This window comes from Telopea speciosissima, chromosome 11 (genome assembly GCF_018873765.1).
Source record: "Telopea speciosissima isolate NSW1024214 ecotype Mountain lineage chromosome 11, Tspe_v1, whole genome shotgun sequence".
NCBI classification, from domain to species: Eukaryota; Viridiplantae; Streptophyta; class Magnoliopsida; order Proteales; family Proteaceae; genus Telopea; species Telopea speciosissima.
This window is the reverse complement of record NC_057926.1, coordinates 6,074,952-6,088,018: the sequence shown is the minus strand read 5'-3', so window position 1 is coordinate 6,088,018 and position 13,067 is coordinate 6,074,952. Positions and strand designations below refer to the sequence as shown.

At 38.6% G+C, this 13,067-nt stretch overlaps 1 protein-coding gene across 2 annotated transcripts; it reads left to right on the top strand.

Moving 5' to 3' along the window:
- The first annotated feature begins 4,947 nt into the window (after positions 1–4,947).
- LOC122645520 (protein Brevis radix-like 1) lies at positions 4,948–11,979 on the top strand. Of its 2 annotated transcripts, none has more exons than XM_043838831.1 (6): positions 4,948–5,283; positions 5,513–5,629; positions 7,942–8,351; positions 9,617–9,746; positions 10,976–11,367; positions 11,555–11,979. In XM_043838831.1, exons 2-6 carry the CDS (start codon positions 5,528–5,530, stop codon positions 11,631–11,633), a joined length of 1,113 nt encoding a protein of 370 aa, XP_043694766.1. In that variant the 5' UTR covers positions 4,948–5,283; positions 5,513–5,527; the 3' UTR covers positions 11,634–11,979. The 2 variants fall into 2 exon arrangements, with proteins under 2 accessions (XP_043694766.1, XP_043694765.1); XM_043838830.1 differs by having other exon boundaries at positions 4,951–5,283; positions 10,973–11,367.
- Positions 11,980–13,067: the final 1,088 nt, after the last annotated feature.

The following is a 13,067-nucleotide window of genomic DNA, read 5'->3' as shown; positions in this document are numbered from 1 at the left end:
CTACTCTTCACCTTGTGATATAAGGGACCCCCTCCCACCGCTCATCCCACATGTAGTTGTAACTAAAGTCTCATTGGGCAAATAGATACCATAGACAAAAAAAAAAAAAAAGTTCTTTAGGTCAAAATTTAATTTCTCTTTTTGTTGGAAAATAATGTGAAAATAATAAAGGAGAAGTGTTTTTTGTAGGGGACCGTGGCTCTTATGCGTGTGGGGAGGGGGCAATGTGAGTGCACATAGAAACATCAAGTGGGGTGGTCATTTGCATTCATGGGGGGCCTGGATGCTCATTTTTCCCTCGTGTTTGGGCACCCCATTACGGGTGTTAATTCTAAGCTTGTATCGGTACGATTGACATATCCCGACCGGTGAAGGCCTGAAACCAGTCCGACATGTTAGCTAAATGTGTTGGGCTAAGGTCCGACAAGTTAGCTAAACATGTCAGTCACAGTGCAAGGGGATGGAGTGACGCATGCCCAACTGAGCCCGACACATTTACATTTAGTATACACTGTTAATTTATTATATTCAATGTAAACAGAATTGAAGACAACTACTTGCTAGTATAGTGAAGGCTCTACTCTTCACCTTGTGCTATAATTGACCCCCTCCCACCGCTCATCCCACATGTAATTGTAACTAAAGTCCCATTGGGCATATAGATAGCATAGACAATATATATATATATATATATATATTTAGGTCAAAATTTAATTTCTCTTTTTGTTGAAAAATAATATGAAAATAACAAAGGAGAAGTGTTTCTTGTAGGGGAGTGGCTCTTGTGCGTGCAGGGAGGGGGCAATGTGAGTGCGCACAGAAACATCAAGCAAGGTGGTCATTTGCATTTCATGGGGGCGCGGGATGATCATTTTTTCCTTTGTGTCTGGGAGCGCCATTAGGGGTGTCAATTCTAAACCTGCACCTGTAGGACCGACATATCCCGATCGGTGAAAGCTCGAAACCGGCCCGACACATTTGCTAAACATGTCGGTCACGGTGCAAGGGGATGGAGTGATGAGTGTCCGACCGAGCTCAACACGTTTAAGCTCGTTAATGGACTGTTTGTTCTTTTCCAATTACCCCATAAATTCCCCATTTTATTCCAAATATGCCTTTTTTTTTATCTCCTTGATTAATTTATCATCATGCATCACGTAAGCTATAAATAAAGAACCATGGGCCGAGTAAAAGCATAGAATTGATAAATTATATTATTGCCCTATGAAGTTCAGGGGCCAAAAATAAACGGAGCACAAAATCAAGGCCATTTATATTGTTCGAAATGCCATCATGTGTCTTATCCAAATTAAAAATGCCATCATATGTATTTTGATTGAGATTGAGGGCCATAGAGCTCCAAATAAATTTGAGATTTACTTATGGTTATCTACTAGCTTAGTGAGGAACATTCCGTCAAGTAAGTTTTTGTTTCATCGCAAAAAATTGAATCTCATTAGGAGCTATATGGACCAAACTTGTATAGCCCAATTGTAACCCATTTAGTATGAGTCCGTTTATAAGTACGTTTATAAACCAGTACCCGATTGACTGTTAATGAATGAGACCATCTATGACTATATGAATCTACTACGTAAATGGATTGATCACGGTGCAACATCCTAAAATAAGGAAAACCAATTAAACCCGACTAAAACCGACTCAAACTGGCTTAAACTGACCGATTGACACCCCCACACTCCTCCATAAAAATCATTTTCCCAAAACATAAGACAAGCCTGGCCCACCTTGAACCCAATAGATTCGGGGGTAGAAGGGAGAGAGGAAAGGAAAGGGTGAAAAAAAACAAAAGATGTGATTGAGGTAAATCCCTGCCCTTTTCAAAACTGGCCAACTTTTTTTTGCTAAACCAAAACTGCCAACTCAGGTTGCTATTTATCGGCATCCTTTTAAAAGTTGCAAACATCAAAACCAACATTCTTAATAAAGATTGAGAAGGAAAAGGGCGATTTTGAATTTGGCTGCAAAATAAAGAAATAAGTCTGAGAATGGGCTTTGGACCCTTGACTATGCTTTTCTTGGGAGAGAAGATCTTAGAGAACCTCTTTAGGAAAGGTTGCCCTATCATATTATGCCACGTGTCATATCAAAACCAGATGTAGAGAAGTTGGTGAGAGAGAAGAGTGAAGAGAGAGAGATTGATTTATCTTTTCAAAAATCACTGGGAGGGGTGTGTGACTGGGAATAGACTGGAATGAATTGTCCCGCCATCCCAAGCGTTGTTTGCTTTAAGACAAGACTCAGGAATAAAGCTACGGACGACAACAGTATCTAATCTAAAGCTAAAAGCTCTCTCTCTCTCTCTATCTTCTCTCTCTTCTCTTCCCCATTTCGAAAGCAACAAACTCCAATCTCAACCATTACAACCGGTCATCTTTTGAACTATTAAGTATCGTTTGGTCACCGGTTGTAACACGTTCCCGGTCGACCATGTCTCTTCACGTACCATATATACTGAGTACTGACTGAGCAAATTAAGTGAGTACTGAGTCTGACCGCCCCTTACCAAATGGTAACACTAAACGAGGTTCTATTAAGAATCTTTAGATACTTTGACGGGATTGAAAATTCACCGAAATTTGAACAAATTTTAAAAAAGGCATATTATTTCTTCCTTATTTACGAAGCTGCCACTCAATTTTCAACAGTTAAAAAAAACCAAAAAAAAAAAAAAGTAAAGTAGGTTATAGATGATTTTTTTTGGTTTATTTCATCAAATGGCCCAAACCAAACCATACTAGACCATCTATTAGTTAGTCAAAAAGAGTAACCCACATTTTACCCAAAAAAAAAGAAAAGAAAGAGTAACCTATAAAGATGCAATAGGTAGGGATTTTGTTATTGGTCTTTGGCGATACTGATCTGATATTGATTCGAATCATCCGATATCAACCCGGATTGATATAGGGAGTAAAAATAGAGGTTTTTTTTTTTGACAATTTTACCCTTGATCCAACAGCGATACCTGATCTAGGATCGTCTAGATATTGGTACCGGCTTCGATCATACCAAGACGATCTGACCGATCCGATACTGATACCTCAATCCATGAATAGGTCTAGTTGGGAGTTGGTTTGAGTAGTCGTGGCTAGTTAGCTACATGGATTTAGTGCACGATATCAAATCGGGTATTGGCCACTCGAAAATCGATACGATATCGATACAAATTGGCACAAATCAACTTGTATCATATAGTTTTGCTCGTGGTTTCTTCAAAAAATCAGGTTTTTTGACAGTTCTACCATTGGTCCATATCGTTCCAGGTTTCTTGATAGTTCTACCCATGGTCCATACTCCATACTCCATACCATTGTTATGGGATCGACCTATGCCAATATCGATACGGATCGCCCAATATGGCCGAGACCAATACCGATACCTCAAACCATGGTTAGTTGTGTTAAAGCTCAAACACCAATTAATGTTTAGAGAGGGGGAAATATGGCGATTAGGAACCAGGGTTTTAGCAATCAGTATTGGCCGCATTGGTCTAGATCGGCTCTATTTTCATCAAAAAAATTACCTTTTTTATTTCTTATTTTTACCCTTTATCGTATTGATTCACCAATACAGGATCGGTATCGGTCTCCAACGACACCGATATGAATCGGCCAGATTGGCCAATACGATACCGATGCCTCAAACCATGTTAGGAACTAGGGATCATGATTTCAAGCCAATCGATTGGGTGACTGGACCGGTCCGGTTCGGTTCAAACCACACTTTGAATGGCTCTTTAATATTGATTTATGCACATAGACAGTATTTATGGTCTGAAAGCGAAACAAAAGGCTGTCCTTACAGGAACTTGGTCATATACAGCCATACAGGTTGGAATGAATCAATGAAGCACTCATCTCTCTCTCACACATTTTTTAGGCATTCAATGTAATGAGTTCAATTCTCATCGAAAATAACGGAGGTGTTAAGGTCATGGAAATAGCCATCATTAGATTGGAATCTATTATATTATACAAAGATATGACAAAACCAAAGATTCCAATTCAACGGAAGATGAGATTCACCGGTATAACGGCAGCAGACCATTTTTCAACTGCGGATCTTGTATAGGTGAAGAGAAAAAGATTCTAAAATAACGGGTTCGGATTAAGGTCCAACTACATAGCTATGGGGGGGGGGCCCAAAGACCGTTACGGTCTTATAAAACATGTTCCGTTAATTAACGGCAGAGATGACGTCGTTACCTTCGCGCTATAAATAACAGTAGGTGAACAAGTGTTGCAGCTTCTCCCCTTCGCAGGTCTCCATTTTTGGTCTGAAAACGTAGAAATCGGAGATAAAAGATATCCAGAAACCCTCACTCGACCAACACAGCTCATCAAATCGAAGGAATCTCGCCGGCATTTCGTCTCCGGCGAATATATCTCCACTGATTAGAGGATTTTGTTTCTAAATTTAGTAGAAGAAACGAAATCCGAAACGATTCTTCGAAGCTAAAGATTAGGAAAATCAGATTCTTTCGTCTCTTTTTTTTCTTTCTCTTCTGTTCCAACTAACAGAGAGTCTATGCTTTGTTAAGAACTCGTATTTCGATATTGAGATTTGTTTCCATGGAAGGAGGTAGATGAAGGTGAGTAGTTTTCTTAACTTTTCCCCCTTTTGCTCAGCGTTTGATTTTTTTCTTCCAAAAACAAAGAGGTTCGTTATTTATTTTTTTTGTGATGAACCAAATCTCTGTTTCTATAAATTTCAGTTCGTTTTATGCAATGGAGCTAATGGAATCTATGAATTACGTTGGTTGCAGATCTGCTCATTCTTAAGGAATCGAAGATTTAATCTTTCTCTGTGTCTACTCTGTTTGAAGAACTGAACGAAGAAGAAGAAGAAACATCAAAGGAGTAAAGCAGAGTCTCGCAGAGGTAAGTCCCTTTCGAATAAGCAAAACAAATGATCAAAATTGATCAATAACGTCCTTTGTTCTTTCTGTCATTCCATGATTACATCAAAACGAAAACGCTTTCATTTAACTTGAGACAAAAGATACAGATTTGAAAACACTCCATTGGTAGATCATTTCATCGATCAGAGCGAGAATCTATAAATTTCCAATCCATCACTCACTTTTAGTCCCTACTTGAACACAGAGACTTCAAAATTTTTAATTTTTTAATTACACAAAATAGTGACATATTGCCCTTTTAAAATTACTAAAATGGTTATTATATTCCTACTTTTTACTTGTCAGGAACTTCGGCTTTGCCAAGATCGATATCTTCCTTCATTTTTTGCTTCAATTATTAGGTTTTATTTAAATAATAATTATTTATTCTTAATCTAGAGCTTTTCCTGTTCTCTATTTCTATTCCCAAAGTTGTCCCTGGATTTTTCCTTATTTTCTTATATGTCCCTTCCAAGAGGCAAGAACACATTTAATGGTGTCGTTTACGGTCTAATCCTGTTTGAACCGTTCAACCGGAGAAAAAATCATGATTAGACCAATCTGACCGGTTCTGTTTGCTTATTCTTGTAGCTCAACAGAGAAAAGATGTTAACGTGCATATCTTGTTCAAAGCAATTGGACGATTCAGATGAAGATACGCGTGGGACTCCAAGTAACAAAGATGCCGTCAAAGGCCTTACGTCTCAGGTTCGAAACTTTCTTTTATCATTTCATTAATTAACTTTGCTTTTATTAGTTTCTTTCCTTACTGTACTGTTAAGAGTGGGGAGAGAGAGATTTGGGAATTGGGACCAGCGTCTGCCTTTATAAAGCACAGGACCTTATTAAGTAAAGCATTAAGAGGTTCTTTTTCTTTGTGGAAAGAAAAGCATTTAGAGTTCGTTTGACGTAAATGGGTTTGCTAATAGTAGATGAATAAAAGATGTCCCATAGAAATGAAAGACCATATGGTTTCCAACAAGGACAAAAATCCTCTTCAATTCCTCAAAAATGCAATGTGGTGTAATTTAGGGTGCAACATCCAACGGTGCGATGCTGAAGAAAAGAAAAAGGAAAAAAAAAAATTCAATACTATTGAATGTCGCGCCTGTCAAATATCGACCTCTCAATCTCAAACTGCATTGCAATTGGTGATCAAGAAATTGATGAGGATTTTAATCCTTCCCAACAATCCCTACTTTCCCACCAATTTTTACATGAGACAGATGAAATTGATCCAAACCTACTGCCTTATTTGACATCCGGGTCATTATTTTGACTATGACGTCATATGTTTTGAATTTTTATATCATTGAGTTTACTAAAATACCCTCACCATAGAGAAAAAGACAATTGTATTAGTGCTGTTGGCATAGAATGTTTTGATTCAAGGGGCATTGTTGTCAATACATGAAGGTATGGGGTTTGAATTGTGTTCCAAATTCCAATGTGGCAATCATAAAAGTTAAGAGGCACCGTAACCACATTCATTTGAAATCATTTCCCAATCTTAATCCAACACATCCCATGAAATATGCATAGGGTTCAAAATTTTATAAGGTAATAATTGAGGTAGGAGTAGGACATAATGGGGCAAGTTGGTCCTAGGGTTGGGTTTTCCAATATTGCTTATCCCATCGTATTGCCAATGTTTATAATCTTATAATGGAATGCCCTTCTTTTTTTGGGAATGTCCCCTCCTTAGGTACAATAATCTGAGCCTTTTGTGTTGTGGATATTTTCATGTTCCAATGAGAAAATGTTGTGAACCTCTCCTTGCGATCAGGATGAGGTAGATGCCTCCTAGTTGGGGGTAGATGAGTAGATCGAATCAGAGTTTTTTTAGGTAGCCACCGACCTATAGGTTTGAAATCTGATACAAGTTCTATTTTCTTTAGATTTTGGGAGATTGGAGTTGATCCTAATTTTCTTTTGAAAACAACTATTAGTGTAGTTGGTGGTACTTTTACAAGTAAGAGTCGAATCATTGGAGGTCATGTGATCAACTCTCATACTTTATGCTATAGCATTCCTTCTCTTTGTATTGTCCACCACCCTTTCCCCGCAAGGTTCATACTTGGACCATCCAACTTCATATTGTAGACTAGTGTGGGATTAATTTCCTTGTACCATTTTTTTTCTTCCAAAAAAGAATCTTCACAGTAGAAAGGAAAACTTCTCTTGTCTATGAAATGAAATTCTACCATAAGAATACCCCTATAATGTAATGTGTGTATTCCAATCCAAATTACAAAATGAGTTTTCCAACCTTTAGCAGTTGCAATGGGTGGAGGAGGAGGAGTTTGGTTGTGTTTATTGAAGGGCTTTCAACTGAGAAAGCTGGATTGATTAGCCCTCACAGCTATAAGTTTACCTACAAAAAGCCTAATTGGTGGTGATAAGATACGCACGTGGTCTAATTAGCTTTATATTTTGCAATGGTATTTTAGTCAATTCAAAAGGGTGGGGTGGGATGGGAGACAAATAAAGTATTTTTAATCACGTAAGGACGATGTGGCGTGTGTGGGATCTTTAGAAAAGACAAGACATGGAATTTGGGAATAGACAAACCAAAGAATTCTTGGTGGGGTCCACAGGAGAATTCTTGTCGAGCTATTGTAGTGCCCTTAGAAGACAATAATTTGATCCAATGTTTTCCTGCTTTTAATACGTCATTATCCTCAGAGAACTCCTAACCGTTCGATTTCCCTTGGAATTCGTGTGTACGGTATGTTTACTTGGTCCCACTCTACCACATTTCCTGATGTTAGATTTGTTTCGTAAGATGATGCTCTATATTTGATCTCAAGTTTGTCCGTAGCTTTTAAACCCGGTCTAGTCGGTCAAACCGGATATTCTATAAAAATAATCCTAGCTTTCAGTGAAACTTGATTTAGCCGGTTCTGATTTGTCCGGTTTGACCAATTGGTAAAGAAATCCTAGTCTTTTCTTTGGGATGTACTTGAATTTGATCGTTTTTTAATCATGTTTAATGACTTTGAAACAATTATTAATGACAGATTAAGGACATGGCATTGAAAATCTCGGGGTCCCATAAGCAATCCAAGCCTTCCACAGCATCAAGCAGCTACCGAAGAACGCAGCGGTCTTACCCGGACTTCGATAATGTATCGGAAGGAATCAATTACCCGTACATGCATAACGACAGCTCGAGTTCGACACCGGCATGGGATTTCCCTAGTGTTAATAGGGACAATTCTGGAATGGGATGGGATGCAAGATTTAAGGGGATATCTGGTGGTGACCGAACACCAAGAGGACATGAATCTGTATTGGGCCGGTCGGGTGATGTGATCCTCCTTGAAGATGAGGAACCCAAGGAGTGGATGGCTCAAGTTGAACCTGGAGTTCACATCACCTTTGTCTCACTTCCTCAGGGTGGTAATGATCTCAAGCGAATTCGTTTCAGGTACATTGGAATTGGCTTATTATATATGCAACAATTATCTGCTTTAGAACTGGGCCTGGGCCTATCTTCAGAAGATTTGGTTTTCCAATAATGCCCTTCTTTGGCTTAGCTCTTCTTCTTAGTTTTTCTTTGGTAAATGGAAAGCCTTGGACCCATGGTTCAAAGTATCGGTATCGTATCGCTTGTGTCGGACGATACATATCGGTTTTGCTAATCATCATATCAATACCTTGCTGATACCGTATTGATAGCACCATATGGACAAAGGGTAAAATAGTCAAAAAACTCATTTTTAAAAGAAAATTCAGAGGTATATTTGTCGGATACAACCAATCTATCGTATCGATTTTGCATGTTATCTATACCCGTTTCAATACCGTGCACTAACCATACTTGGGCATATATTTGTGCCTAGCTCCTATTGTATTGCCCTTATTGGGTTCAGGACTTCAGGTTCATTTATGGTATTTGAAAACTCTGGCTACCCATTCCACCTGTTTCAAATTGTGGTCACCGGTCCTGTTGCCTTTGAGTGAGCTCCACCCCATGCATGTTTGTCAGGGTTGGGTTAAGTTCAGTTATACTTTTGTGGTATTTTATGGTATTGTTGTTTCCCATTCTGAACTCGGCCTGTTGCGATCACTACTACTCTGTGGTTAGTGTTTAGTAGCCTGCTCTATTACCTGACTTCAATCCCATGGATACTTAATAAAGGAACTTCAGCCAGCAGTGTGACAGTACTTTAAGGTACAATTAACCATGGACTGGACTGGGTCTGTTCTTCTCTTTTGGCGGCAGACTTGCCCCACTTGTCCAGAAGCTTTGCTGGCCTTCAATTTTCAGGTAAGGGTTTGCACATGGAATTAATGCATGGTATCGGAACGGTATCAGCAACATGCAATATTGATATAGTATCGACCTAGATCAGCTGTATCGGATAAAATTATCCCTAAATTTTCTTTAAAAATGAGTTTTTTGATCATTCTACCCCTTGTCTGTACCGTGTCACCGATATCAATATCGATGACTAGTAAAACCGATACGATACTGTTACTTAGAACCGTGGGTTTGCATCATGGCCCAGCCCAAGACTTCCACCAACCTTAATTTGATTTCTTTGTTGAAAGTTGAAATTTGAAAGAGGGTTTTTTTGTTTTGCCTCAAGGATCTCAAATTTCCCAGGATTTTTTTTGGGAACTGGAGAGTGATTTAAATGAAACTTTAAGACCCTAAACTGATGTTAGTTTTGGCCTCTCCATGTGCAGCCGAGAGATGTTCAATAAATGGCAAGCTCAACGATGGTGGGGAGAGAATTATGACCGAATCATGGAGCTCTACAATGTACAGAGATTTAATCGGCAAGCTCTTAATACTCCACCAAGGTCTGAGGATGAGGTAAACCATTTGTTCTCTGCTCTCTGTAGTTTCGGGTCTTTTTCATAGAAGAATGATAATCGATAATTAGTAGTAGGAATCCGAAATTTCAGATAAGTATATCTTTAAAACTGTGTTTCCAACAGTTCTGAATTTCTGACACTTATGTCGCACGGAACAAGTGGGTCTAACATCGACTACTCACTACTCAGTAAAACATTGGAGAAAAAGAAAAGTCATTCTAGTGTTGTATCTGATAAGAACTACGTCTAGCAGAGAATATGAATGGTGTCTGAATGAAGTCTATTCTAAATTAATAATGCTCAGCTGTAAAGTTTGTCCACATGAGCTGGGTCTGAAGATAGCAGCAGCAAGCAATTAATAGATACCCGAGCGCACGCGCACAGGGTTGGGGGACGGGAAGAGAGAGAGATGAAAGCCACCAAAAAGACAGAATATGAGAGAGAGAGAGAGTACCTTCTCTGTCTTTTTGTGGGAAAGTCTTTTTAATCTTTTTTATTTGTTTTTTTGATAAACTGGAAAAATCTGTTTAATCGCTCTCTACTATAATCTATAATTCTGACAATCAAGAGAAAACCCCTAGAAAAAAAATACCAGGAAGATGAAGTTCCTGTTAGCTATTGTTTTTAATTTTCTCTAGATGATCTTGTGATCAAAAATGAAATTTTTGGTCTTATCTATCTGCATTCTAAATGCATTAGACAGTGCAGTTGTTCTTTTAAAAAGGAAATTTATGCAGCCAAAAAAAAAAAAAGATTAAAATCCTATCAAATTCCCCAAAGTGCATTATAGTGCAGTTTGAGACTGAGAGCTTGACACATGGAAGATGTTAAATCGAACGGTGCCGAACTTGATTGACTTATTTTTTTCTTTCTTCTCGAGCTTGGCACAGTTAGATTTAACATCTTCCACGTGTCGAACTCTTAACCCCAAACTGCACTTTTAGAGAATTGGAGAGGATTAAAAAGATCCTAATGCTGCCTCTTAAAGTATGAAAAAAACTGAGATGATATTGGCAAATAAATATAACATGAACTTCCCTGTTTATATCTATACCAATAGAACTTAAAAACACATCTATATTCAGCAATAATCAGCCCAGTATTAGCTAAAATATTGAAACGAGTTATCTTTTATTGTGTTTTATGAACCCATAAATCAATCGTTTGGGGTGAGCCAAAAGTCTAGAATCCCTTTTATTGAGTAAGTGAGATCTATGTGTACTACAGAGAGATTCTTCATACTCAAGAATTGGATCAGCAAGGGAAAGCCCAGTCACTCCATCATTGAGTAAAGAGAGGATACCAAAGAACTACTACAAGCCTTCAGGCAGTAAAGGAGGTTACTTTCCTCCAGATCCTCTGGAACAAGGAAGCCAACATGGACATCCACAACACTATAATGCTGCTGGATCGAGTGTTTATATTCCAGGGTTCAAGGGAGAAACATCTTCAGTTGATGCATCAAGGACAACAACCTCATCCAGAGACGAAGCCTCGGCTTCTATTAGTAATGTCAGTGATCAGGAGACAGAATGGGTTGAACAAGATGAACCTGGGGTGTACATTACCATCCGACAACTGCCGGACGGCACTAGAGAGCTCCGGCGTGTTAGATTCAGGTATCAAAAATTAACTTTATTTTCAATATATATACATCAACACTCCCTCGCACGTGCAACCAGGATCTCATGGTCAAACAATTGACCTCCCTCCTCTGATACGATGTTCGCTACCATTTCATATAAAAAAAGCTTGAAAAGTTTGAATAGCAATTGATCAATAATCATTGATTTTTATGATTTGTAGCCGCGAAAGATTCGGAGAGGTTCATGCAAAGCTGTGGTGGGAAGAGAATAGGGAAAGAATACAAGCGCAATACCTCTAAATTAGAATTTTCATTATTAACCAAATTAATCGAGGGGAGATTGCAGCACAGGTACTTGCCAAAATATTTCTCTCACCAGAAGATCCACTGGTACGCCAAAAAATTGAATACAGGAGGGAGCTGCTTTTCCTTTTCTATCTTTTACTTAATTTTTGCTACTTTGATTAGCACCATTTTTTGTAAAATTTTGGGTCTCTCTGTTATCTTGGTGAGTTTTAGGCCAAGTTAGTTGGGGTAAGTGGATCATCTCTGGTGCTTCGTAGAGTTCTTATTTCTCTAAAATTACAGAATCGATGTTTGTACTTTGTAACACAGCTTTACAGAATGAGAAATGGTATTGGATTCATTGGTGGGTGGTATAAAGGTGTTTCTATCTCCCGACAGAAAAGTAAGAACATGAGGAGTTTAGCTTTGGAAATGGTTGCTTTTGTTCATTTTGACATAGATTTTGCCCTTCCCCATTGATCATGGATTTGGGATATGTGCCCTTGATGTTGGAAATGTTTCCATTAAATCCATAGTTAAATTGTTAGCTTTGATATATTTGCATGATTAACAGTTCACTTATGGGATTATATGATCATGAATATTCTGAAGCAGTTTTGGGGTTGGAGGGAAGCTGACCGAACCTATTGCTACCTATCCTTCATGGATAGTGAGCCCTCATGAGCTATAGGATCTTGGAATTGGGGGGGGGGGGGGGGAAGGGAGGGGGGGTCTTGAAGTTTCCAAATGTCATGTTTGGACTCGGATTTAAGATGAAAGAGGCCCCATGGTTCTACCATGGGAAGAGTATGGGATTTTTATTATTTAGAATGACAAGCTCGTAAGAGAAATCGCGTCAATGGAAGATTTGAAAGAAGAGCAGAGAGGTTAAACTCTTGAGAATCATTGAATTAATTGGCAGTAGAAAGAGTTTTACGCCTGGCAAAAGACATCTCCTAATGATGAGATTAGTGACAATCTTTACTTAGGGAGAAAGCTTAAAAGAAAAATAGAGTTCGACAGAGTGAAAGGGTATACAGTGGTGAATGACCGAGTTCGGATTTAATTTTCCAAACTGCCTATATATTCTGAATAAGTCAGGAATCAAGTCAAATTCAATCAGGTCATAGGGTAAGAAAGTGGGAATAAATGTAGATATGAAAGTGGGTACGGCTGAGCTTATTGTTTCTTTTGTTTATTTTTTCAAGCTGCTTACATATCTTCTTTTTGAGGAATTAGGTTAAAACGTAGTTTTTTTTTTTAATTTTTTATAAGGAGAATCCGCACACATTGGCCTAACTAATCCCCCTGGCAAAGGACAGTCACCGCATCTACTGTCGCACTAAACCTCTGTCACAGTGGTCAACTGACTTGAGACTGAGTGATGGCTGGCCCAAGGAGGTGAGGGCACTGGGATTCAAACTTAGGACGTCCGAATTTACAACTCGC